The sequence below is a fragment of the Mustela lutreola genome, chromosome 13, assembly GCF_030435805.1.
Source record: "Mustela lutreola isolate mMusLut2 chromosome 13, mMusLut2.pri, whole genome shotgun sequence".
Taxonomy (NCBI): domain Eukaryota; kingdom Metazoa; phylum Chordata; class Mammalia; order Carnivora; family Mustelidae; genus Mustela; species Mustela lutreola.
This window is the reverse complement of record NC_081302.1, coordinates 15,052,875-15,079,674: the sequence shown is the minus strand read 5'-3', so window position 1 is coordinate 15,079,674 and position 26,800 is coordinate 15,052,875. Positions and strand designations below refer to the sequence as shown.

The following is a 26,800-nucleotide window of genomic DNA, read 5'->3' as shown; positions in this document are numbered from 1 at the left end:
TAGAATGAATTCAGGCGGCGTCTCTCCCTGTGTTTCCATCCATCATGCAAAAGTAGGTAGGTAGATTCTGATTAGGAGGCTGACCATGTGCCGAGCCCACAGTGGGCCAGCCAGCTCTGGAAACTCAACCTCTGCCTAACTTGCACTTGGCAAGCAAAAGAACCTTCCCACAAGTCTTCTCAATGTCATTAACCATCACCGGGAAAATGTGATCCTGTTTTAGCAAAGAATTCCTTCTTGCGGACAAATTATATAGCAAAACCCAGCAGGACATGTTTAAAAATTAAGTTCGCAGAAGAGGGACAGAAAAGCAGAGATCTTTGCAATAAAAGCACTGTCTCCGAGTCTCCATTTGGTTCACGTTGGTAACAGTGCACGCCTTCACCCGGGGGCCACACTGTCTGCTGTCACATATTCATGGCTGCATTTCTGAGTGACTCACAGAAATGCCTGTGGTCATTTCAGGCTTATTAGTGACTTTTATAACATAGCTAATTTTCCAAATTAAGTAATTCTGGCTCTTTTTATAATAACGGCTCCAGAAAAGTCCCTAAGTTTTGACTTGAACTACATCTGAGCATTGAACAAAAGTGGGGGAGGGTGAGGAGCGACCATCAGGATGAGGCCATGATTGCGGACCCCAGTGGCAGCATTTCAACATCCTGGCCTTACAAGGTGTTCGTGATTACTCAGGGGGAGTGAAACAACAATTCAAGAAGTGTTAGCAACAGCAGCGGTGAGCTTAGAATACGTGCAGCTGTTGATGAATGCGTGTCATTTAAAAAAGAAAAAAAAAGCCCACTTGGAAATGAAGAAGAAAGGCCCCCAACCTGAATCGCTGAAAAGTAGACAGAATTAAACAGCAGGAAAATCATCCCACGTGTGCAGCAATACTGAGTGAGCAGATGAGGCATGAGATGACTCAATATCGTTCCGCAGAACTCCAAGTTCACAGACAAAACAAATACTATATGGAAGGTACTTTTGAGATTGCTGGGTTTCTCACACACACACACACACACACACACACACACACACACACACAGACACACACACTCCCCCCCCCTTAAGACTTAGAGCCATCAACGTGTGAAAGAAAAGCTGCCTAGAAAAACAAAAAAGACATTTTCAGAGATGACTTTGATCCCGTACTCAAATTATTGGCTTAAATGTACTTGCCTCTAAAGGCTTTGTATCTGCAGTAACCGCTCCCTATTGTCCTTGCTAACAAAGTATTATTTTCACCTTATTATTACTAATCTTTTCTTTGTTAGCAACCCCGCCTGGTTTTATCCCCCCAAATAGTGCAGTAAATATTTGTCCTTTGTGGTAATACAATGCATAATTTAGTTAATCTGAGCTATCTTTCCGTGAGAGGTGATTGTTTCTATATTATGAAATGTGCTCACGGTAAAGGGACGTTTGTGCCAGATACCTGGCGGGCAGATAGAGAAGCACTTACCAAGCATGTAGCTGCTTCGAACCAACCTTGACAAGACTGTGTAGCCACTCCTACACATGAGGTATTACTCATGTTAACTTAGTCTCCGAATCAGAACCACACCTTTCTCTTACAAACACAGCCTTTACTAAGATAACATGACATCGTCAGGCCGAGAGGCCCACCCTCGGCCCCCATGGAAAGGACTTGAAAGAACAGGAACTACAGTTTTCCACTGGAGAACTTGGCATCACTGTGACCTTACCTGGAAGAAATCTAGAAACGTCAGGGGTAGCAAGTCATCCATGTGCCCAATGTCTTTGGAGAAACGATTTAAAATTCTTCCTGCAAGAACAGGATATGAGAAATTACTCATTTCCCCAGATAGGCCCTTTAAGAGAAACAGTTCACGGACAAATCAAAACAATATTTTAAATGCACATGTATTTAATCTATTACACATTCATACAAAATAAGCCCATGTCAGTGGTAAAGAAAAAGAAAATGAGATGATACCTAAAGAGAAACAAAAATACCACCAGAGGGTGGTGGGCAGGGAGTTCAAATTCGGTCCTGATTTTTAATAAAACAGAAGGGGGAAAGACATCTTCTGGCAGTATCAGGAAGGGCTGGTGGATTTTAGAATGTTCTCTCCTTTCCTGTGCCTTCTCAGGTGCCCTCCTGCCCAGAGGCTGAGTTGGTAAACAAACAAATACAAAATCCATAAATTGATCACAATTGCTATACGAATTTTGCTTCGGTTATCAGAATTTTACTATGTGGTACTTATTAAATAAATGTAATTATAACCTCTCTACCTCCCTCCCCCGACCCAGGATGGTTCAGGGAACCTCCCTTTTTTTTTTTTTTTTAAGATTTTATTTATTTATTTGACAGAAATCACAAGTAGGCAGAGAGAGAGGGGGAAGCAGGCTCCCTGCTGAGCAGAGCGCCTGATGTGGGGCTCGATCCCAGGACCCTGGGATCATGACCTGAGCCGAGGGCAGAGGCTTTAACCCACTGAGCCACCCAGGCGCCCCAGAACCTCCCATTTTGAAAAATTTTGGAATCCTGCCATTCCCGAGTTGAGAGTTTACAACTGGGGTGATAAGTTGCTATCTTCTGAGGTATAAGCGAGTGTGACAAACAGACTCATTCTTAAAAATCCAACACGACCAGAGGAATGCAGGCAGAAAAACAGAAATATGACTTAATGATGAAAGATCATTTTGTGGGGTGCCTGGGTGGCTCCGTCAGTTAGGTGTCAACCTTCGGCTCAGGTCATGAGATCGAAACCTACGTGGAGTCCCTGCTCAGAGGGGAGCCTGCTTCTCCCTCGTCCTCTGCCCCTCCCCCACTGTTGCTCCTGCATGTGCTGCACACTCAATCACTCTCAAATAAATAAAATCTTTTATAAAAAATCATGTTGTAATGAGCACTGGTTATTATGTAAGACTGATCAATCACAGGGGCATCTGGGTGGCTCAGTCGGTTTCAGCTCAGGTCATGATCCCAGAGTCTGAGATTGAGCCCCCTTGGGGCTCCCTGCTCAGAGGGGAGCCTGCTTCCCTGCTCCCTCTGCCCTTCCCCGGCTTATAACTCTTTCTCTCAAATAAATAAAGAAAAAACTTAAAAAAAAAACCACAAAAACAAAAACTGATGAATCACAGACCTATACCCCTAAAACAAATAATACATGTTAATTTTTAAAAAGAAAGATCATTTATTACTCCTTGTATCTCCCTCCTCAGAATCCATGAGAACAGTATATCCTAAAGGCTTCAGGATTGGAAAGTGAGAACAGATCTATAATAAATATCTAGTCTTTTAAAAGACAGAATTCACAGAAACTGAAGTTACACACACACAGTTTGTTTTGGTACACACAACTCTGGAGAACTGTGTTTGTCTCGGCCCCTGAACTTCTTCTGTAATGGAAGCTTCTGGAAGCCAGCCTGTAGGTAAGACATGGGTCCTCTACACACTCTTCCCAATGTCTGTCAGAAGTGAGTTCCCCCTGGGGCCCTCCATACCAAGCCACAACTGGGCCACGACTGGGCCATTACTGGACCACGACCCGGCCCATGAAAGGCCAGCGGCAAGGAGCTGAGCTATTGCCAGATGCGCAGGGTCACCCGGGGTGAAGAGTTGGAGCGACTGGAAGCTTCCGTGCTTGGCCAGGCCACAGCATGACAACCTGGGCCTCCAGGTCTCTGACTCAGGTTCAGGAGATACAGACTCCAGAACCGGTCTTCGTACAGTGACATTTTTGGCAGGCCGGGCGACAGCTTCTCGGAGACTCTAACAATACCTCCTTGAGAGGGTGATTCTGAGGATTACCTGGGCTCATGCATGAGAAAGAACCTAGTCACAGTGCCAGGCACAGTAAAACAAAACAGCAAGGTGAGATAACCACTGTGGCCCACAGGACCTGAAGCCGGTCTCTCGGAAAAGCCCGGCTACCAGCACCCTCAGAAGGTCAACCAGTGAAAACGCACATTCAAGAGCTTTCAGATGGAGCTTGAGATCTACCAGGCTCCCAGGTGGTGTCTGCTGCTGCGACATCACCTGGGACGCCAAGTGATGACCACACTTTGAGGGCCAGAGGTTAGGTGATCATTTCATCAGTTGTGCTTTAGAAACATGAAAATCAGTGGGGCAACTTCCCACATATTCTTAACGGATTTTGTGAACTACCTGGCTATTTTTGACCTTCCCGAAGTATCAATATCAAAATGAGGAAAAAATACATTTAAAACTGTTAAAAGAGGGTCGCCTGGTGGCTGAGTCAGTTAACTGCCTTCAGCTCAGGTCATGATCCCAGAGTCCTGGGATCAAGCACCGCATCCGGCTCCCTGCTCTGTGGGAAGACTGCTTCTCCCTCTGCCTCTCTGTCTCTCATGAATAAATAAATAAATAAATATTTTTTTAAAAAGATGTTAAAAGACATAGTTTAAACACTTATTATTTCTTCAATGAAAAAGCCCAACTTTTCAACATAGTCAAGATTCAGAGCACTGTAGAATATAGCTCAGCTTAAATAACACAGAAACCAATATTCAAGTTTTGGGGTTTTTTTAAAGATTTTATTTATTATTTGAGAGAGAGAGAGAAAGCATGAGAGGAGAGATGTCAGTGGGAGAAGCAGACTCCCTGTCAAGCAGGAAGCCTGATGTGGGGCTCGATCCCAGGACTCCAGGATCATGACCTGAGCTGAAGGCAGTCGCTTAATTAACCAACTGAGCCACCCAGGCGCCCCCCACCTTTCTTTGAAAGGTGAAAAGGCTACACAGAGATGAATGATACATGATAACCACCCCTTTTACCTTCCTCCAGATGTAGATCCAGAGAGACCCATGGTTGGCAAACAGCAAAACACAAACAAAAAGAGAAAAAAAAAACCAAAAACACGCAAAAATATGAGAAAAACCATCTCCCCACACGGCCACTACAGTAACTGAGCTGGACGTCAAAGACGGTCAAAAACCTAAACGCTCCTTCAGCAAGAGGCAGAGTATAGACAACGTGACATTAAGAGAGTCAATAAGTTACTTCCTCACTCCAAGAAACAAAGGGACAAATTTCAAGTTCACGGCCTCGTTATCAACTTTTCTCAAAGGCCCTCAAATCAAATCCACGACGATTTCCCATCACACACACGCCATGCCTCTTCATCCAAACGGCATTTGGCCCTGCTGGAGCGACCCCCGAGACGTAGAGGGAAGGGGGATTCACCATGAACAGGGGGAGCCCAACCCATTTCCAGACTATTCTGTTAGGCAGGACTTTCCGACATTAAACCGAATCTTGCCTGCCTAAAACAGGCAACCCTGTGCTTATACTGCTTTTATAACCACACGGAGTGAATCTAATTCCTCTTGACACGACAGCCCATCAAATGCTTGAAGAAAGTTAATCACATCCTTCCCAGACTGCCCACACGCCGTTAGCCCTTGGTGCCTCAATTATCCCTCCTGAGATACTGAGTCCCATCTTGGCCACTGCTTCCCGCCCAGACTCAGGTGGCCGGTCTCAGTGAATGCCTTATGTCTGGGATTCAAGTCAACAGCCCACGCCTCGTCTGATTACCTCGGGGTAGAGTCGCAACACCATCACCCCTCTCCTGCACAGGACAGATAACCGATCATGAGACCGACCACGACAGTCAGCTACGGTGGCCAGATCACGTTTTAGACTCACACAGAATGAAAACCCACACTGCACGGGTAGATTTCAGGGAACAACTGGGGGATGTATACAAACAACTTTAAGAAAGTGTTCCTTATGACCCAGAAATTGTAGGGATATATGCATCAAAGATCTTCAGTGTGGGTTATCTGGCAAGTGAGACGGGGGAACCCGAACATTTAGTCTGAAATAAAGTCTATAATGTATTGTGTGCAATTTTAATTGTTTTTTATCAATGCTTTTTTCTAGAGTGACTATGTATTACTTTTGTAAGAAAGTAAAGCTGGGGGGGGTGGTCAACTAGGATGGCTCAGTTGGTTAAGCCTCCAATTTTGGCTCAGATCATGATCTCAGGGTCCTAGGATCGAGTCCCGTGTCTGGCTCCATGCTCCATAGGTGGTCTGCTTGAGGATTCTCTACCTCTGCCCACCCCCTGCTTGTGTGCTCACTCATACGCTCTCTCAAATAAATAAAATCTTAAGAAAAGAAATAAAGAGAAAGAAAGGGAGGAAGGAAGGAAGGAGAAAAGAAAGAAAGAGAAGGAAAGAAAGACAGACAAACGTGGGGAAGGGAATAAGGCTGGAAACAAAGGGGAGGCACAGAGAGAGACAGAGAGACCTCATTTGGAGTCCACACCACCAGAGAACCAACCAGGGTCTCCTAACTGTTCTGTCCACAAGACAGGGTTCCAGGAAAGAGGTCATCAAACTTCTGGTCAAAATACAAATCTGTAAGCGATCTTACTTTAAGAACAGGGTCTACAGTCTGAGCTGGAGTCAATCACCTGTCAGTAGAATTCTGACAAATCTCTCATCCGGAGGATTCCTCCACTTCCTTAAAATAAAGTATAACATGAAACTTGGAAGCTCCCATGTCTAGTATAGACCCTATGCTTTTTCTTTTTTAAACAAAAAAGGAGGTAGGTTTACATACCAATCAAATATTGAAGTATATTTTTATTGAGGCATATACTTTGTATCTTGTAATATTCATCCCATTTCAAGTGGGATAACCATCACCAAAAATCAGTGTTAGGACATTTTTGTTCCCCCAGTAAGATGCCTCATGTCGTTTACAGTGACTTCCTGTTCCCAATCTTAGTTAGCCTCAGGCAACCACTAATCTACTTTCTTTGCTCTTTGGGGGAGATTTCATTAAAAAAGAATCAAATGGTATGTGGTCTCTCATGTCTTAATTCTTTCATTTAGTCCAGCATTTCCGAGGTCCATCTATGCAACAGTGTATCAGTAATTCCCTCCTTCCAAGTGCCATTCTTTAGCACAGAAGTGGTCTTCAACAGCAGCCCCATCAGCCCTATCAGGCCACAACACACCTGACTGGAAGGGTGAAAGTAGATGTGTTTCATCAACTCTTGGATATTAGGAACTTCTTTTTACATGCTCATTTTTAGCTTCATGGAACGTTCTAGAACCTAATTCTTTTGCTATGAATGTGCCACTGGTTTGATAGCCCTGCAGAGTCAGAAGCCAGGAATGCTGGGTCTGGGCCAGGTTGTGAGGGTGGTGGAGTGTGGAAGGCAGGACAAGCGAAAGAATCACTGTCCTAGTGATAAGTAGGATCTCAATCCAAGCAGTAGAGGAGACAGTCTCTCCAAAAGGGCAGAGAGGACGGACCTGTACCTTACAGGGACAATGCAACATGATGGGGAAAATCTGACTGAAAGGAAAGGATGTTCAGTGGGTGCCAGAGATGGTCACCAGGCTGAAAAATCACAATGTAGGCATGAGAGAGAGAGGATGAGCATGGAGTTTCTGCGTCATTCTACACAAACCAGTTCAGCGTAAGGACAGGAGCTATGCAAGCTTGGGAGTTCCCCGTGTCCATCACCTTCACCATCAGAACAGGTCATCAACATGGTAGCTGCTCAAATAATGGCATGAAATAGAGCAGCAGGAATTAGGAAACCATCAGTGGGAAACCAGCAAGGTTCTTGTCTTCCTCTGACACTTAGTAGCAACTGGTCTGTGGGTAACTCATTTGAGGCCCACTTAGACACAATCTCTTGTCTGTAAAGAGGAGACAATCTTATTTGCTTCTCCTACGTTACAGGATCAAAGATCGTGAGGTTAAAAGAGACAGTGCTTAGGACGGCACCCTCTAAGCTGTGAGATGGCACACTCGTGGGGGTTGTTGTCTGCATTCTCATCAGGGATGGTAGAGCTTTAAAGGACCATGCAAGGTCATGAGGGCTAGTCCTTTCCAAACCTTGTCAAGAGTCTGTGATTCCGCAGAGGTGCCTTGAGAAGGAAGTAGAAGCATCTTCTCTCACCATCAAAGGTCACCCCACCCTTCTCGCCTGAGCTGCCAGTTCCCTCCTCCAGCACTCTCCCAGAACAGGCTCCCTCATGTTCCTCTGGACATTCAGACAGCGGTGGCCTTTGAAGAGAGGGTTCTGAAGCTAACAGAAATGTTCAAATCCCTTTAGATCAAGCTCCTGGTGCTAGAGAGGAGGACCCACGGTCAGCTTTGCTCAGGGTAATGCAGTAATATTTCCTAAGAGGCAGGTGTTACGGCCAAGCCATCCTGGCATTTCCACACATCAGAAAAAGGAGACATGAGAAAGTCTACTTTTTTTCTCAGGCTAGAACCATCAGCCATTTTTCAGTTTTTCTGGCTCTCTTCGTAAACTCTGCTCACTATCCTTCCTGAGACTTCCTGTGCATTTATACACACCAAATCTTATGTCCATTCCTGATCTCCTAGGGCTTCCTTGGGCACGTACATGGCTATTGTATAAAACACCTGAGACGCGACACATCTAAACTGAACAGAAGTCTTCGAGGTTGGCCCACAAATGCCCACGTCCAACTTTTCCAACTTTGCCTTAGACCTCTGCCCCAACACCCAGCATGGAAACCTGTAAGTCATTCTGACTGATCTTTACCTCACATAAATTACTAGCGGGACTTCACTGCTCACTTACAATAATTTCATGGACATCCTTGATTTGTTATCTGTCAAATCCAACCCATCAGAACAGCGACGAGAAGGGAGAGAAAAGAGATCCCTACCTGAACCATTCATCACTCCTGGCTCCATGTTTGTTCTCATGAGGGCCTTCTCGCTCTCCCATTCGCTTGCCAAGTAGGCCCACCATCCAGGCCCATCCACCCAGATTTCTCAGCCCTTTCTCCTCCATGAGACTCTTGCTGACAAATGGAGCTCCCAAGCATGTGCCACTCACTTGACCTTCTCCATCTTGATCAGACAGGCTCGGGAGACCTGTGCTGTCCCCTCAGGAGCCCACCACAGGCCTGGCCACAACTAACAGACCAAAGGAGACCAGGGTGGCCAAGCCGCTGAGTAGCTGCCAAGTCATTCAGAGTTCTGCTCTCAAGAACTACAAGGTCACAGGGTAGCAGGAAAGTGGAACACATTCCCCACCCAAGCCGAGGGACCCAGCTATACGCAGGCACCCCAGGACAGAGAACCCAGCTCCAGCCTCTGGAAAGGGGGTCTCTGCTTTTGGGTCCATGGGATGCCCCCTTCCCTTCAACCAAACGTTTCACATCTGAATAACTCAAGTAGATCCCGTTTTTCACCCTAAACGTCCTGACTAGAACTATCGCCACAGATCCAACAGGAGACTCGCTTATCAAAATTAGGGACATGACAGATTTTTGTCCAGTGAAATGTTCAAATTACTCATTACCTTGTAGGTCACAAAACTTATTTTTTCTTGTAATCATTCTGGCAGAACCTTTTTCTTGTGAACTACAGATTTGTGTTTTTAAAGAAAAGAGACAGAGCATAAATACATCTTTTCTTGATAACCCAGAACTAGCATTCAGCGCATCCGTGGTTTGACTGAAACTTGGCAGGGTCTTCTGGGGCTACCTGAGACGCTTTCCCACACCCCGACGTACCAGTTTTCTAATACCGTGCTTCCAGCCACCACATCTCGCCGTTGTGCAGAGCCTGCCTCCGATCTGCTCCTTGACGTTTACTGATGAGGACTGTGGAAACCCTGCAATCAAGCAGGGCCTAAAATAACACTCAACCTGCTCTCAGCAAAGACATAAGCAACTTCCGTGGTCTCAGGCACAGGTTTTCTGACACTTTATTTGTTGAGAGACTATTTCTGCTTGCCTCCAGATTCCCCCCAGGGTCTGGGTATATTCTCAGCATATCTCATAAACCCATTCAGGGGTTTAACTACTCTTTAAGTATACTAGTCCTATGTTCACAACTGGCTTGTACACCCTTTGTAAGCCAGAACCACATTTAACACACAATCTACATAATAAAATGCCAAGTGCCTAGCGGGTACACAAACTGGATTTGCTAAAAAAAAAAAAAAAAAACCATAAACCCAGCGGCTTTCCAACTTTTTTAAAAGATGATCATATTCCTTCTGTCTTTTTTTTAAGATTTTATTTATTTATTTGACAGACAGAAATCACAAGGATGCAGAGAGGCAGGCAGAGGTGCGGGGGTGGTGGGGAAGCAGGCTCTCCGCTGAGCAGAGAGCCTAATGCAGGGCTCCATCCCAGGACCCTGAGATCACGTCATGACCCAAGCTGAAGGCAGAGGCTTAGCCCACTGAACCACCCAGGCACCCCCGTGTCCCTTCTGTCTCAGAAACCTAGAAGATAGGGAGGCCTGAGTCGCTCAGTTGGTTAAGCTACTGCCTTCAGCCCAGGTCATGATCCCAGGGTCCTGGGATCAAGTCCCGCATCAGGCTCCTTGCTCAGCAGGGAGCCTGCTTCTTTCTCCGCCTCTGCCTGCCACTCTGCCTGCTTGTGCGCTCGCTCTCGCTCTCTCTCACAAATAAATAAATAAAATCTTAAAAAAAAAAAAAAAGAACCTAGAAGATAACCTTGTCACCACTGCAATCGTAATTACTGCCCTTTTAAATTCCTTTCCTTGAGGCACCCAGGTGGCTCCATGGGTTAAGTGTGTGCCCTTGGCTCAGGTCATGATCCCAGGGTCCTGGGATTGAGCCCCGCATCGGGCTCTACACTTGGAAGAGGTGGTCTGCTTCTCCCTCTCCCTCTGCTTTTCCACCTGATTGCACTCTCTCTTTCTCTAATTAATAAATAAAATCTTTAAAGACAAATAAATAAATACATCCCTTTCCTTACTTCCAAGAGCCGAAGACCACTTGTCTTTTTCTCTTCACACACATTAAATTTCAATATAGGCATCAGCAGGACTGGGGGGTCTAGTTTATCCCCTGCTGTCTCCCCAGGGCCTGAACAATGCCTAGCACATCGAAAGTGCTCCAACACATTCTGAATGAGTAGATAAAAACAAGCCCTTCTGCCGGAAGTAACAAATGGTTCGTTTCCAAATTGCGGTCTCTATTTCTGGTGCTTGATATTTCACAGTTTTATTTGGCAGTGTTTTCCCAACTAGGGAAATTTGTGTTGTGACATGAAGTGTCTGTTCTGTCACACTTGTCACTTTCCTCGTGCTGTTGTTGAACCAATTTGTCTGCGCTCCTTCAGAGGCTGTCTGAAATGTCCACGTGCAGACCGGGAGTGCTGGGTACAGCAATGGCGCGATCGCAGGAAAGTCCCAGAAAGTAAGGGATCCGGGCGTTTCAGAGGTGAAAGAGCCGAGAGGCAGGACAGCAGTGGCCAGGGCTGGGTGCGTGGCCTCAAGGGACGGGTGTGGAGCAGACTGGGGTCCTGTGCGGGTGAGGAAGCCAGCAGAGGAGAGCAAATACAGACAGACGAGAGGGGAGGTGCGAGGTGCAGATTCTAATGGGACAGGTCGCCAGATATGGAGGGAAAGCTCTGGCCCATCGTGGCCTGGGCTTACAGAATTCCTCTGAAGCTAGGAAATCCCCCTAAGAACTCAAAGGTAAAACACACAAGAGACCATTTAATTTCAGCAGCCACCTTCCGAAGGTGACCACACACCATTTTCTTAAGGCACTGGATTTGGTATCCAGGCCTAAGAGGGTGACATTAACCACACACTGAGGGAGAAAGCCTACTGTCCCCTACAGACAGCCCTTCAAAGGGCCCTTGTTCCTCATCATAGTGAATATGGGATCCATGCACCTATGGGGGCTGGTTTTTTTCTGCCCACCCTGACTACTTGCTTACATGAACAGAGTCAGGTCTAGGGGGCAGGTCTGATGCATGACTCCTGCTCACTCCAGTGGCAGCAGCGGGAAGATTCGGGGAAAGTGACAGGTATACAAACCTAAGAAGTACGATCGGGGGTAGCCCAGGATTCCACTAGGGATCCCAGGGTCTCTTTAGCAATATGAAAAATTTCCCAGAATCATCACACTGTGCTACCGAAGTCCAGAGGTCACTTGCCTCTTCATATAATTAAGACATTAAAAATAGGAATTCCAGGAGAAGATATTTGCAAACGACGTATCAGATAAATGTCTAGTATCCAAAATCTATAAAGAACTTAGTAAACTCAACACCCAAAGAACAAATAATCCAATCAAGAAATGGGCAGAGGACATGAACAGACATTTCTGCAAGAAGACATCCAGATGGCCAACAGACACATGAAAAAGTGCTCCATATCACTCAGCATCAGGGAAATACAAATCAAAACCACAATGAGATATCATCTCACACCAGTCAGAATGGCTAAAATTAACAAGTCAGGAAATGACAGATGCTGGCGAGGATGCGGAGAAAGGGGAACCCTCCTACACTGTTGGTGGGAATGCAAGCTGGTGCAGCCACTCTGGAAAACAGCATGGAGGTTCCGCAAAAAGTTGAAAATAGAACTACCCTACGACCCAGCAATTGCGCAACTGGGTATTTACCCTAAAGATACAAACGTAGTGATCCGAAGGGGCACATGCACCCGAATGTTTATAGCAGCAATGTCCACAATAGCCAAACTATGGAAAGAACCTAGATGTCCATCAACAGATGAATGGATCAAGAAGATGTGGTATATATACACAATGGAATACTATGCAGCCATCAAAAGAAATGAAATCTTGCCATTTGCGACAACATGGATGGAACTAGAGCGTATCATGCTTAGCGAAATAAGTCAAGCAGAGAAAGACAACTATCATATGATCTCCCTGATATGAGGAAGTGGTGATGCAACATGGGGGCTTAAGTGGGTAGGAGAAGAATAAATGAAACAAGATGGGATTGGGAGGGAGACAAACCATAAGTGACTCTTAATCTCACAAAACAAACTGAGGGTTGCCGGGGGGAGGGGGTTTGGGAGAAGGGGGTGGGATTATGGACATTGGGGAGGGTATGTGCTTTGGTGAGTGCTGTGAAGTGTGTAAACCTGGCGATTCACAGACCTGTACCCCTGGGGATAAAAATATATGTTTATAAAAAAATTAAAATGAAAAAAAAATTATAAAAACAAATAGGAATTCTATGATCCCAGGGTCCTGGAATCAAGCCCCGCATCGGGCTCTCTGCTCAGCAGGGAGCCTGCTTCCCCCTCTCTCTCTCTGCCTGTCTCTCTGCCTACTTGTGATCTCTGTGTGTCAAATAAATAAGTAAAATATTTTTAAAAAAAATAGGAATCTCAAAGTTCTATTACATCATTTGACGGATGGGGGCGGTTCAAAAGGATGTGTGTGCTGTTTGTCTAATTAGATAGTGCTCATTTCTCCTCCCCCCGGGAAGATACTGGACTGCCCCAACACAATGACTTGTAAAAACCACAGTGTCTTTGAGACCAAGGGCGATCTGCTTTCTAGCCACATCATCAAGTCTCCCTTCCTCCCGGCTACCACATCCCCTCACTCTGTACCTCTACCACCTGGTAGCCCATCAGGAAAAGCCTCTTCAGCCCCTACGCAGGGGGCTTGCCATTTAAATTTAAAACCTGATTGCCTGGTGTCTCTTGGGACATTTTCTAACCTAATGTTGGTGGCAGGTTAAGGCAGCACACAGAAGGGAATACAGCACCTACAAGACAAAGAATGCCGTGCGCACGCGCACGCGCACACACACACACACACACACACGGCATGGAGCGCACACTCAACCACGGTCAGTGGGAGTCACACACAAGGTAAGGCACAGTTGGCTGGACTCGTTTCCATGGCGGAGACATGGCCCAAGAACTTGGAAGGAGAGCAGAGAATGGGCTGATGGAGAATGGAGTCTGTCCAGGTACGAGGAACGACATGTGTGAGGACTAAGACGTGGGAACGTCGAAGGGATGACAAATGTTTGCCTACTGGATGGAAGGAGCATGATCTCAGGTGTGCCAAGACAGGTGTGTGCTTCAGTGCGTGGACGGAAAAAGCCAAGTGCTGGGGGAACTCCAGGGAAAATTCCCTGTGGTCAGAAAGATCCACGCGCTCTCTCCCATCACGCCTCTTCAAAGCCATTCTCTTATATGGAGAAGCACTGAGGGCAGCACCCACCTACCCCCACCCCTGTCACCCCAGGCTGGCCAAAGCCTGAGGAGCGCTCCAGAAGATGTCCTGGGACCCATTCTATTCAGACTCTATGTGCGCAAACTCCCCACAACGACTACACCCCCTTCCCGTCCTTGAGCTATACCTCAGAGATGTAGGCAGGAGTTCTTATGGTTGTTTTGGTTCACTGATGCTTGGTTTCTAGAATACCACCACCTACCACCACCATAGGAGAACCCAGTAAGTGCCAGGAACTATTAAGCACACGGTACACATCATCTCAAAACTATAGGCCAGACAGAGTCTGTATTTTACAGATGGAGCAGCTGTGGCTTAGAGACAGGAAGAAATTAACTCAAGGACACTTGGCTGTAAAGTAGCCAAGCCAGGACTCATGCCCAGTGTGATGGGGAGTCAGAAAGTTCCTTAGCACCAGATCAACGGCATGGAGCTTCTTTACCAGACACAATTTGAAAGCTCTATTAATATCTATTAATAAGGAGGAACCAATTAAATTATAGGCAGGGCTGGTATCAAGGGCTATGGCCAGACCAGGCTCATTCTGACTGGCTAACGCCTGCCCCACGGGATCCTAAATCCTTTGAATATCACACCTGATTAAGAGTTCCAGGAATTGTCTTAGCTAACCATAATTAAAGTAAAACATTTAAAATAACTCCACCTTGAAATTCAATTACACAAGTTACTGTAAGCTGAAGCCAGAGACTAACAAGCGGGCAAATCGGCGAGAGAATAAAGAAGCACACGGCTTTAATAAAATGTGTATCACTGATTGGGAAAGTCCAGGGGCTTGAGATCCAGCTCACCCCAGGCCTTGACCTGTTGTGTGACCCGGGGCCAAGTTCAATGGTGACTGCTGAGAAGTACCTTAGGAGATTAACCTTGAAGGTTGCCCCACGATCACCCCAGGAAACCATTTTGTTACAGTAGCCAGATATGCGTTGCCATGATAAGTCAGTAAGTGATCATTATTACTTTACATTTCCTGGGTATTACAAAGAAAAACGTTGGAAAATTAGACCAGGCTAATTCCATGACCCCAGACCTCACACGTCTATCACACAGGACTACGTGTGACCTCACGGCTCACACACGATCAGGGATGTACAAACTCTTGGACAAGAACAGGTCAGAAAATCTCTAAGACAGTGGGTTGGAAACACAGCAGGCCCAATGAACACTGTGGAGCCTTTCCACTGGGAAATGCCCACACCACAGATTTGCCTCAGTTCAAGAGTCCCTAAAGCAGGAACCAGAGTGAATGGAATGGCCACGGAGTTCAGAGGCCCGGCTAGGAACCTCCAACTCGAGAACAGGAAACCACCAATTACTTGACTTCTCTTGCCTTGGGAATGCACCACTCCGTCTCCAAGAAGGATTCTTCTCTTGGCGCACTGCACCCCAATGTCTTCCAAGGCTTTGTGCACAGACACTCTTGCCAATCCGGGAGGAACAAGCACCTAAAACGTGGCGCCGTCCTCACCTGGGGGATTTGTTCCCACACAGGTGGTGGTAGCCCCATCTGTTCGGGATGCCTTCACCTAAGCAAAGAAGTCCCGCTTCCACACCAACAAGCATGAGCCCCAGTCACTGAGAAAACCCCGATGGGAAATTACCACGCGGCGCGCAAAATCAATTCTTATACGTAATGCTCAAAAATAGGACAACAAAATGTCTGGGGTGAGAACGTGACTAAACTTGAAGACAATGGGCCCTCCCACTACCCACCCTATGTAAAGTAACCAAAGGTGTGCTGGAGACAGATCAACCAACACCCAAATCTGCTCTCCAGCGCATCATTTTAATATCCGGGAACCGCCAACAGATGTTACACAAAACTGGCTGAGCTGTGTTCAAGGTAAATGGACCTTTGTTTTAAAGAAAAAAAAAAAAAAAATAGCAAAGCAAGAAAGAAAAAGAACACGATTTAAAAAGAGCGGGGAAAGGGACACCTGGGTGGCTCTGTCCCTTACGCATCTCGACTCTTGATCTCAGCTCAGGTCTTGATCTCAGGGTGGTTGAGTTCAAGCCCCTCGTTGAACCTACTTTAAAAACAAACAAACAAAGAAGGGGGAATGAGGAGATCATCTTCGACTACATTTTTACTTTTTTGTACAAATTCAGATAAAAGTTGGCAGAACTGGAAATAAGGCTCGAAGTGTTATAAATCTAGTTGTTGGCCGGTTTAAAAAAATGCTACCTCTTCGCCAAGCCGCTGCCTATTTTGCACACGGAATCACAATCTAGTCAAATACCTCCCACTCCTTTCCAGTTCGGCTTTTGTCCTGTGTGCACACTGGTATAAACCCGTCATCTGTTTTCTAAAACCAATAACCAGTTCCCCACCCAGTCCTCGGTCTTCTTGATTTTTTCTGTGGCATCTCACGTTCTAGTAACCCTCTTTTTGAAACGGGCATGTATGCTGGGATGATTTTCTTTTTAAATGTATTCCATGTATTTGTTTTTCTTAAGATTTTATTGATTTATTTGACAGGGAGAGAGAGAGCGTGTGCACAGGCAGGCAGAGCAGCCTGCAGAGGGCGAGGGAAAAGCAGACTCCCCACCGAGTGGGGAGCCCGATGCAGGACTCAATCCCAAGATCCTGAGATCATGACCTGAGCCAAAGACAGACCCTGAACTGACTGAGCCATCCAGACGCCCCTAGTATTTTTTCTTTTTAATATCCATCTCTTTGCATCCTACTACCTTGCTTGTTCCCGAAATACAACAGCCTCCCCTCGTAATTTGAGGGTCTCACCTCTCGGAACTCTCTCCCCCAAACAATGGTCACCACACCCCAGCTCGTGCTGTTGGCCACTCTCCAAGGACAGAGAGGCCCCAAGCAGAACCTACCCCTGCTGCCTTTTCTCTCCCTTTCCTCTTCACTGCCTCAATGCATACAGCTGGGGGGCTCCTCCCAGGGACAGCTCGTGTGTGTACACGGGACACATGGCGTACCTGTGAGCTGAGGAAGCCTACACCTTCCTTAACGTGTTCGACGTAGTCCAATAGGTAACTTAAAAAGAATTTTAACACAAAAGAAAAGCTTCACAGACATACGCTCTAAGTCTGGGCTTCCAAAACACTTTGATATACTACAGGAAAAATTAAAAGCCAGACTCTATTTGGGTTTCCAACACTCAAGGAACATTCCATGAGCTGTGAGCAGGCACAGGGGTCGGCCCATCAGCAGCAAGGTGCGTGAAGGACAGAGGGCACTGCCTTCTTCAGCGCCCTGGATTTTGTAATATCAAATAACTTAATCAGAACACAAACTGTTCTTAGATTTCTGCAGAGGTAATTCAATAACAATTCAATGCCAATTAATCACAGTCAAATAAGAGTCTGTCAGAGAAGAACTCTATACACATAGGAGGCTATTTAATGGTCAAAAACTTGGCAGGATCTTAGTTAAACAATGATTCATTAAACCCCCTCGGCCATACAATGGCCAGGCTGAGCCAGAAGTGAAAGCACCGAAACTCTTTTGTTTGCCCATAAAAAGACATCAGCCCTCCGTGGGTGCACGATATTCCTTCCTTCCTCCCTTAGCAGACTGATCCTGTGTGATTCCGATGGGCTCAGCGAGAATTCAGACCAGGAACGCAGGCCTGGGAGCCCTTGGTTCCCAGCACAGCAGTGAGGTCCCTCTTTTCTTCCGCAAGTGCAAAAAGGAGACCGTGGACCACACCTACGGAAAGCGTTTATTCACTCCCCACAGGGAAAAGAACAGCAGACTCAGAACCCACCTTCCAGCCCCAAGGAAAGGCCAGCTGGGGCCATCTGGCCAGCAGCAGGCGGCTGCCCACTAGAAAAAAGCCCTGATCCGCGCAATTTGTCGGCCAGCAAAAACCCGTTTAACATTTTTGGTTTCCTGCACCCCCTCCCTTATCAACTTGGCTCCCTTAAATTAAACATCCCTTTATAACACAACTGCCCGTGAAAACCCAGAGGTCCCTGTTAAGTTTCGCTGATAATTCCCAAAGACTTTTCATCACACTTCTCGGAGGGACTCTATTACCTTCCAGCAAGTTCATTTCTTGCTAAGGAGACTATCTAGGAAAACGACATCGGTGTGGATGCTGGTTTTTGCCGACACAAGCATTACACATGCTTCCATAGTTTCACTAATGCTATTTTTAAAATGCATGATTTCTGCCCTTCATTGTTGATTCCGATCTGAATTAGAGATCACCGAGTTGGCTGAAAATGGGCTTTATGGGGTTATATTGCGGATACTGTTGACGATTCTACTTGTCTCCTCGGAGAGAAGTTCCCTAGTCTGGCTTTGTTAAATGCTTGGGTCATCGCTAGTTTCACCAAGCATTTAAAAAAAGTTATAAGAAATAAAATTAATTGCATTTCTCTTTTTTTTTTTTTCAGAACAAAAGATGGACTACTTAATATTTTTTAATGTTTCATGCAAAACAAAACGTTTTGAAGGGGATATCATTCACCTCTCCCTGCCGCCACTGGATTTATTACCATGAATCAAAGCTAAATATACATGACAAGGTTTTCATGAAAAAGTCAAGAAACTTTATGGAAAACTTATGAGTATAATAGATTTCAACTTTGCTCATAAATTGGGCAATTGGAAACCAAGATCCACTTTGACGGGATCTTGTTGGATGTAAAATATCAAATTCATATGCAGACTATCACAGTGAATGTAGGACACACTGCATATTGTTTCAAAATATATATTAACTATAGGGGCCCCTAGGTGGCTCAGTGGGTTAAGCCTCTGCCTTCACCTCACGTCATGATCTCGGGGTCCTGGGTTCAAGCTCCTCATTCGGTCTCTGCTCAGCGGGGAGCCTGCTTCCCCCTCTCTCTGCCTATCTCTCTGCCTACTTGTGATCTCTCTCTCTCTGTCAAATAAATAAATATTTTTTTAAAAACATATTAACTATAAATCAGAGTACACAGTCATAACACAGCAGCGAAAAAAAATAAAGCACTGAGAACCTGACTTTAATTATGAAGGTTAGACCTATTTTTGTGATCCCTCAGACATGAAACCCAGCATCTGATTTAAGCTGCTCTGATAGCGGGTACAATGATAACAGCCTTACCTGTGTCTATTTCTCAGTTCAACTGTGACACAGAACGATTTTGAGAGGGGCGGAAAGTCACACTGCGTCTGTACATAAACCTACCATAGCAAAACAAATTTTCCTGCAAATATAAGCAGTTTTACAGTTTATCAAAGTGGTGCCAAAAAGTAGATTTATTCCCATTAAGTGCTGACGGGAATGAAACATTTCAGCAGTAAATAAAGTACATCGTAACCCCGTCGTCCAATCAATGAAGTCATTAAAAATAGACGGCATTCTTCAAGGAAATGGTGAGTTTAGGGGGAAAGGGGGGGATCCTCGGTCGCAACAGAGGCTGTCTCTCCAACACGGCAGACAGTCACTGATCTGGACCCTCTCTCCTCCATGTGCCTACAAAGAAATGTCTATGAGTTCCTTATCTTTCTTCCTGTGTATTTAGGCATGTGAACTGCCACATGGCGTTTCCAGCTTTCCCACAGGCATCCCATAAATACAAATAAGAAAATATGCCCTGCTTTTTTTTCTTCTTCTTCCTCTTCTAGGCCCCAAACTGACAGAATATTATCACTTTTGTAGACTCCTGCAAATCGGCACCGTCGCATTGGGCAGAAATGTGCTGAGATTATAATATCCATTTATCTAAACTGCCAGCATGTAACAAAATTCAGGTAGGGTGCTTGCCACCTAAATTAATTTACTACTTGAAAAAGACTTCTTATGCCAAGCCTGTCAAAAGAAAAACAGGAAAGGAGTTAAGAAACTGTAAATAAATCTAAACACGGTTTGCGTTTGATCTAATTTTCAAGTGTAGGATTAAGAAAGAGGAAGCGTGCCAAGAAAAGACGACAGGAGGAGACTAGCAACAAAGCAGCCTGCACACAGAGCCCAGAAGCCACATCAGGGACCCTCAGGAGCCTGCCGCCCTACGGCTCCAGGGGGCCTGGCCCCTGCCGCCACCAAAGGCTGCTGCTGAAAGCCACCTCCTGTGTTTCACCCAAGAAGAGAAAGGGTGTGACCCCCTCACATTCACTGGGATGGCCACTAGTCACAACACACACAAAAACGAGAAAACAAGAAGTGTCGGGGAGGATGTGGAGAAATCAGAACCCTGGTGTGCTGCTGGTGGGAACAAAAAATGATGGACAAAAAAAAAAAAGAAAGAAAAGAAAATGATGGACATAAGCGCAAAAGGACCAGAGGCAGGTTCTTAAACGAATGCTCATCTACCCGTGATGGCGGCATTACGCACAATCACCAAAAGATGGAAGCATCCCAAGCAGTCACTGATGGATGAATAAAGACCAAATCACACACACATGCGCACACGCACACACACGCACGCACGCACAGAGGATTATTATTTCAGGAGCGCTGGGTGGCTCAGTCAGTTAAACGTCTGCCTTTGGCTCAGGTCGTGATCCCAGGGTCCTAGGATCGAGCCCCGGTGCCTGGCTCTGCATTCAGTAGGGTATCTGCTTCTTCCTCTGCCTTTCCTCTGGCTCCTGCTCTCTCTCAAATAAATAAATGGAATCTTTGAAAAATAAATAAATAACATGAATATTATTCAGCCTCAAAGAAGGAAATTATGACACAGATGAATCTTGAAGGTATCCTGCTCAGCGAAATGAGCCAGTCACAAGAGAAGGTGTATGACTCCAGTTATCTGAGGTTCTGAGGATAATCTCAAGAACAGATGGTAGAACTGGGGGCTGTCACGGGCAGGGGAGTACGGACGGGCAGGTACTGCTGAACGGGGACAGAGCTGCCGTTGGGGAAGGTGAGAACATTCTGGAGCTGGCTGGTGGCGATGGGTGCCCAGCAATGTGAATGTGTTCAGTGGCACTGAGTGAACACTTAAAAATGGTCAATTTAATGTGTACTTTATCACTTCTTAAAATTGGGGAAAAAAAAAAAAAAGGAAGGATTCAAAGTTCATGGCTATGCTTCTCTTAGAATCCATCCTCCGTGTCACACTCATCCACTCCTGGCGATCCAATGTGCCTGGGTCAGGGATGAGGTGCCTATGGTGGCGGCCACCTCTGTTAAGGGCAGAGAGACGGAGACGGGTACACTCACGGGGACCAGGAGGTGCCCCGTCCCCCCACCCCGGACCCCAGCCCAGGAGAACTTGCTCTCCTGGAGGATGAGGAGAGCGGGTTGGAAGTGAGCGAGGGGAGAGGCTGCCCGCTGGCGGCAGACAGAGCTGCAGAACAGTCACACGCGTCACCCGCCCACCGCACGCTGAAGCAAAGGAGAGAACGTGGACCGTGTTAACATTTTAGTCTGCAAAGCATGGCTTGACCTTTAGAAAAGGCTGTAGCAATTTACCTTTCTCCAAAAATATTTTACACAATCAATATTCTGGACGCCCCCGCCTTGTCCACTCCCCAACCCCTTGAAAAAACTTCCACGGTAAGATGCCAAAAAAATCAACTATCGTCGGAAGTCAGCCCCCCTGGATGACGCGGCTAAGTCAGCAAGCGGCAGCAAGCGGCAGCAAGCGGCTTCATTCCAACCCTGCCGCTCTCTACGTTTCCGGTCAAGGGCAGCCCCCCACGACCCTCCTAGGGCCTCAGCAGGGCAGCAACAGCCAAAGGCGTGATTAAGAGCCTCTGAAAAGCGCTAATGGCCCCTGCCTTTTGTGAGTTTTATAGCCTCGGAACAGGACGCTAAGGGAAAACACCAAGGTAAAACAAAAATGAATCTAAACGGAACACAACAGGGAAGACCGTCTATTCTCTGCACTTCTGGGCACGCGACTCTTGCAATGAAAAGCAAAGACGAATATATCATGGGATCAAGAAAGGAGGAGGAGGACTAGCCTGGACATTTAAAGAAGGAAAATAGGACAGAGTTTTCTAGAAAAGAGTACCTAGGAACACATATTGAGGGAAGAGTGATCCTTGGGGCATCTGGGTGGCTCAGAGGGTTAAGCCTCTGCCTTTGGCTTGGGTCATGTGTGATCTCAGGGTCCCTGCCTCCCCCCTGCCTGCCTCTCTGCTCACTTGTGATCTCTCTCTGTCAAATAGATAAATAAAATCTTTAAAAAAAAAAAAAAAAAAAAAGAGTGATCCTGAGAATCATGTAAATGATGGAAAAGAGCCTTGAAGCTGAGTGGGCAGGAAGAGGAAAGGACCCTCCAGGCAAATGGAGAGCTGGAGAGGGCCTCGGAAGGATTGCTCCCGGGACCTTTGGGGCCTCCCTTTTAGAACAACGGAATCAGTCTGGGGAGGTCTAACCTTCAGGGCAGGGTGGTATACAGGACCTAAGTGACTAGCCGGGGGTAGACTCCTATCCCCAGAGGTACACTTCATGGAAAACAGCACATTGTATCGGTTTTCATGCATATTTTTTAAAGGCAGTAAGTTAAAATCATTAGCTAATTTGTTTTCTATCACAGTAAGAAAATTCGCTAAATATGTTCTCCCTTAGGCAGCAACTGTTTGAAAACTCTGAATAAGCCCGAGTGCCAGTTAACTAGAGACGAGATCAAAGAACTCACCAGCCACTCATATCATTCCCTTACACTCAGCACCCACCACCAACCCCGGCGAGATTCTGAACGTTAGGCCATTTTAAATGGTTTCTATGTTGCTCATAGGACCCAAAGAAGCAGGGAACAATAAAGTCAGAATCAAAAATAGTCAAATGGGGAGCACAGAAATTCTAATTTCACAAACCCAACCACGTTCTTTTTTTCCCAGAACCTGACATTTTGGGGATCATGTAAAATCCCAGGAAGAGCCTATAGTTCTCAAAGAGAAGAATCCACATGTCACTAGCATTCTAAACACTAATGTTTAGAAAGAGAAAATATTTTGACAATTCTATTCAATTTAGCTTTTCATTTTTTAGGCATAGCAGCCATCCACACTGAGCATATGAACAGCAGAGAGGAGCACGGCAGACAGCGGCCTGAGGCCACTAGTTACGTCATGGACATAAAGAACAAAAACTATGTTCGTTTTTTTTTTAAAGATTTATTTTAGAAAGAGAGAGCAAGCACATGCAGACTCTGCACTGAGCACGGAGCCCGATACAGGGCTCAATCCCATGACCCTGAGATGGTGACCTGAGCCGAAATCAAGAATTAGAGCCTTAACCAACTGTACCACCCAGGCGTCCTGATATAAATTTTGTTTAAAAAAAAAAAAAAATACTCGGGCTCTCTGCTCAGCAGGGAGCCTGCTTCCTCCTCTCTCTCTGCCTGCCTCTCTGCCTACTTGTGATCTCTGTCTGTCAAATAAATAAATAAAATCTTTTTTTTTTTAAGATTTTATTTATTTATTTGACAGAGAGAAATTACAAGTACACTGAGAGGCAGGCAGAGAGAGAGAGAGAGAAGGAAGCAGGCTCCCTGCTGAGCAGAGAGCCCGATGCGGGACTCGATCCCAGGACCCTGAGATCATGACCTGAGCGGAAGGCAGCGGCTTAACCCACTGAGCCACCCAGGTGCCCCTAAATAAATAAAATCTTTAAAAAAAAAAAAAATACCCTACTAGTTTTCAGGATTGAAAGATTTTTAAACATTAGATCACAAAAGTAGCTTCTATTTTAGTTAAATAATCAACCTGTGTTTTAGAATACATTTTGCCGGGGCTCCTGGGTGGCTCAGTGGGTTAAGGCTTCTGCCTTCGGCTCAGGTCATGATCCCGGGGTCCTGGGATGGAGCCCTGCATCAGGCTCTCTGCTCAGCAGGGAGCCTTCTTCCCACCCACCCCCGCCCTGCCTGCCTCTCTGTCTACTTGCGATCTCTGTCAAATAAAATTAAAAAAAAAAAAAAAAGAAAGAAAGAAATACATTCTGCCAAAATCGAAAACGATGGATTTTTAGATGTTGGTATATCATGGGACGCCTGGCTGGCTCAGTCAGTCGAACGAGCAACTCCTGATCTTGGGGTTGTGAGTTCGAGGCCGACGTCAGGTGTAGGCTACTTCAGAACAAAATCTTTAAATATATATGGACAAGTATATGTCAGCATATTGTGATTTTTCAGATGCAATTTAGTGCAAAATTCATTAAGTGGAAAAATGATTCTCTAATTTTATAGTAAGGCTTTTCTTATTGAAAAAGGAGAGCTCTAATTAAAAAACAAAAAAGGCTGGATAACCATGGTTTAGGCAGACGGTAGCATTTCTGAGGGTACAGCCAGCAAGAATTGGCAGCATCGGGAGTCTGAGCCAAGTTCTATTATTAAAGTCACTGATTATAAGGCCGATTCCTCAGAGGAGAGAGCCAGCCCCTAACCGAAGGCAAAAGGTTCCTCTCCAAATACACTAACTTGGAGAAGACAGAGAATTCTATAGGCCTCCGAGCTAAATTCACCTACCCTGAGTGAAAGTCCTTCCGACTGTCAAACCTCAGGGTGGTCGATATGCCAGGGAGAAAAGAAAGGATGGAAAATCACACACCCGGAGATGCAATGAGTCACGGGGAGTGCCCAGGAGTAAGGCTGCCAGGTGCCCGACCTGCGAACACCTCCCCAGGTCAGCACCATCCGACAGCAGAACTACATGAGACTACTGCAGAAAGGGCTCCTGAGGTAGGACGGAAAGCACCACATACTTCTGGAAAGACGAAACTGAGAGCTGGGCCAGGGGTGAGCAACAGGAGGGTCGGGGTTCGACTCGGCATGGTTGGCTCTGCAGAGAACACCGCAGGCATCACTCAGGACTGGCATGAACGTGGGCAAGACCTTCCTTCCAAAGCGGTCCTTCACACACCCACCCACCCTGCCCTCCCCCGACTCCTGCCCTCCCCCCAGAGAAGAAGCAAGGAACCAGCCTGCTGGTTAACCAAAGATTCGATAAACCAAATCCATGATCCTTGAAACATTCAGGTAAGAATTTTATCAAAGACGGCCATGGGGAGTTTGAGACTTTCCTGCTCAGAGCACAAGAATGCCGCCACACGGTCCCACCTGAGGCTGAGTCTCCATCAGGCCTCGATGGCTCCAGATGCTTCCTCTTTCAGAGACATTAGTCACAGTGGCACTAATGTGTCACCACAAAAGATCGTGCTATTTTCCATGTAGATGGCAGTTAGTACGGACTTCTAAAATCTAGAAAATGAGACCCATGCTTTTAATGGCAGTCTTTAAAAATCCTATAGAACAGAATTAACACTATTCGAAGAAAAAGGAGAGCAGTAATTTACTCCCATGTTTTAGAGGAAGAACAGAAACTTCAGCAATAAGATGGGGAGACACAAGAGCCCAGAGGCATCCCAGAGAGCGGACTGGAATTCCCGGGCTGGAGGAGGGCCGCAGGCAAACAATCCCATGCTCAGCGGAGGAGAGAGGAAGCGCCCCCAGTTTGGACGGGTTCTTCACCTGGTTCTTCAGGCCCGGTCTGAAACATTCCTCCAAACATGATGTGGCTGGTAACCACTCTGACTCAGTTCTTTTAATATAAATCATTCTAGGGACTGGCCCAAAGTGCTGGGAAGAGTTCATAAGACACAGGTCTTTGATCTTTGTGGCTTTGCCATGTATGTTTTTAAAATTTCTGGAATGCACCCAGGGAGGCAAACTGCTTGACAGAAAACACTATAAATATCCGAATAAATAAATACATACAAACATCTGGAACCCTGATTAAGCACTATAGTTTTCTTCTTTTGCTTTTTTCAAGGACGGGGGTGGGGGGCGGGCAGAGGACAACCACCCCTGAACGGCATTTTTATTTTTATGAAAAAATGTCCTACTCTTTCCTCGTGATAAACCCCCTTTGACACGAAGACAATGTGTAAAAAGCCGCCATCTGTAAGTCTGGAGGAAAAGGGAGCTGATGGTGTCCTGTAGTTACCTCCCCACAAAGACACCACATAAAGGCCATTCTAGAACCAAGACGTTACTGCAACTCACTTTTTAAATAACCCATGGTCGAGGAGTATCTGTGATGTGGGAGTCATTAGTTCTATGACAAAAATAACTGGACGACAGGTTAACCTGTTCTGGAGCAAACTCCGCGCACAAGGACCGACCCTCAGTCATCACCCAAGTGTTTCCTGCTCACACATAGAGCAGAAAAAGTTAGTTTCTGCCTTTTAATGAGGCACGATGAACAGTAATTAATGGTGAGAAGACACGTTATACTCAACACGATCAAATTAAAACCCCCAAGAAATCAAACTGGCCACAGACCCTGTGCTTCAAGTGTGAACCAGGACTCAGATAGTAATAGAAATGGCGGCATGTTAAAATACCTTCGAGAAAAATCCTGGGAGTATCTTGTCCTACGCCGTCATGAGGTCCCCTGATGAGACAGAGCTTTGGCAAGCACAGAAAGGCAAGAAGGCATCTGACCAGGAGAAACACTTCTCATAGCTCTAGAAAGGGGGTTAAAAAACTCCACACACACTGCTTGATCCCCCGCTGGCCTGGGGCTGCTGGGCCCCGCCATCACTCCTGCCCACGCTCACTGCACACCAGCCAGGAGGGTCCGGGTCACCCCCAGCACCCCCACCTCGCATTCCCACGTCTGAATGACTCCAACTCCCTCTCTAGCCGGTTCCTCCAGAGACGCCACACACCAGCCCCTCCTCAAAGCTGCTCAGGCCTCCTCAGACACCCACACGGTCCCCGGGGCCCCCTTCTCCGCTATGCAGACCACACCCATGCTAACATGGCGACTAACGCGGTATCTAGCAGAAGACACACAGGGTTTGGGGATGCTGTGCTCAATTTATGATTCAGGGCTCAGTAAGTGTTTCTCCACAGACGGACGGAAGGGTAAGCGCGTG

At 46.2% G+C, this 26,800-nt stretch overlaps 1 protein-coding gene across 1 annotated transcript in view; it reads right to left on the bottom strand.

The window, feature by feature from the left end:
- ABCC4 (ATP binding cassette subfamily C member 4) overlaps positions 1–26,800 on the bottom strand; it is a 248,047-nt gene that overhangs the window by 86,209 nt on the left and 135,038 nt on the right. Inside the window, exon 20 of the mRNA XM_059144719.1 lies at positions 1,707–1,786. Coding sequence (XP_059000702.1) covers positions 1,707–1,786 — 80 coding nt within the window. The remainder of the gene's footprint in view (positions 1–1,706; positions 1,787–26,800) is intronic.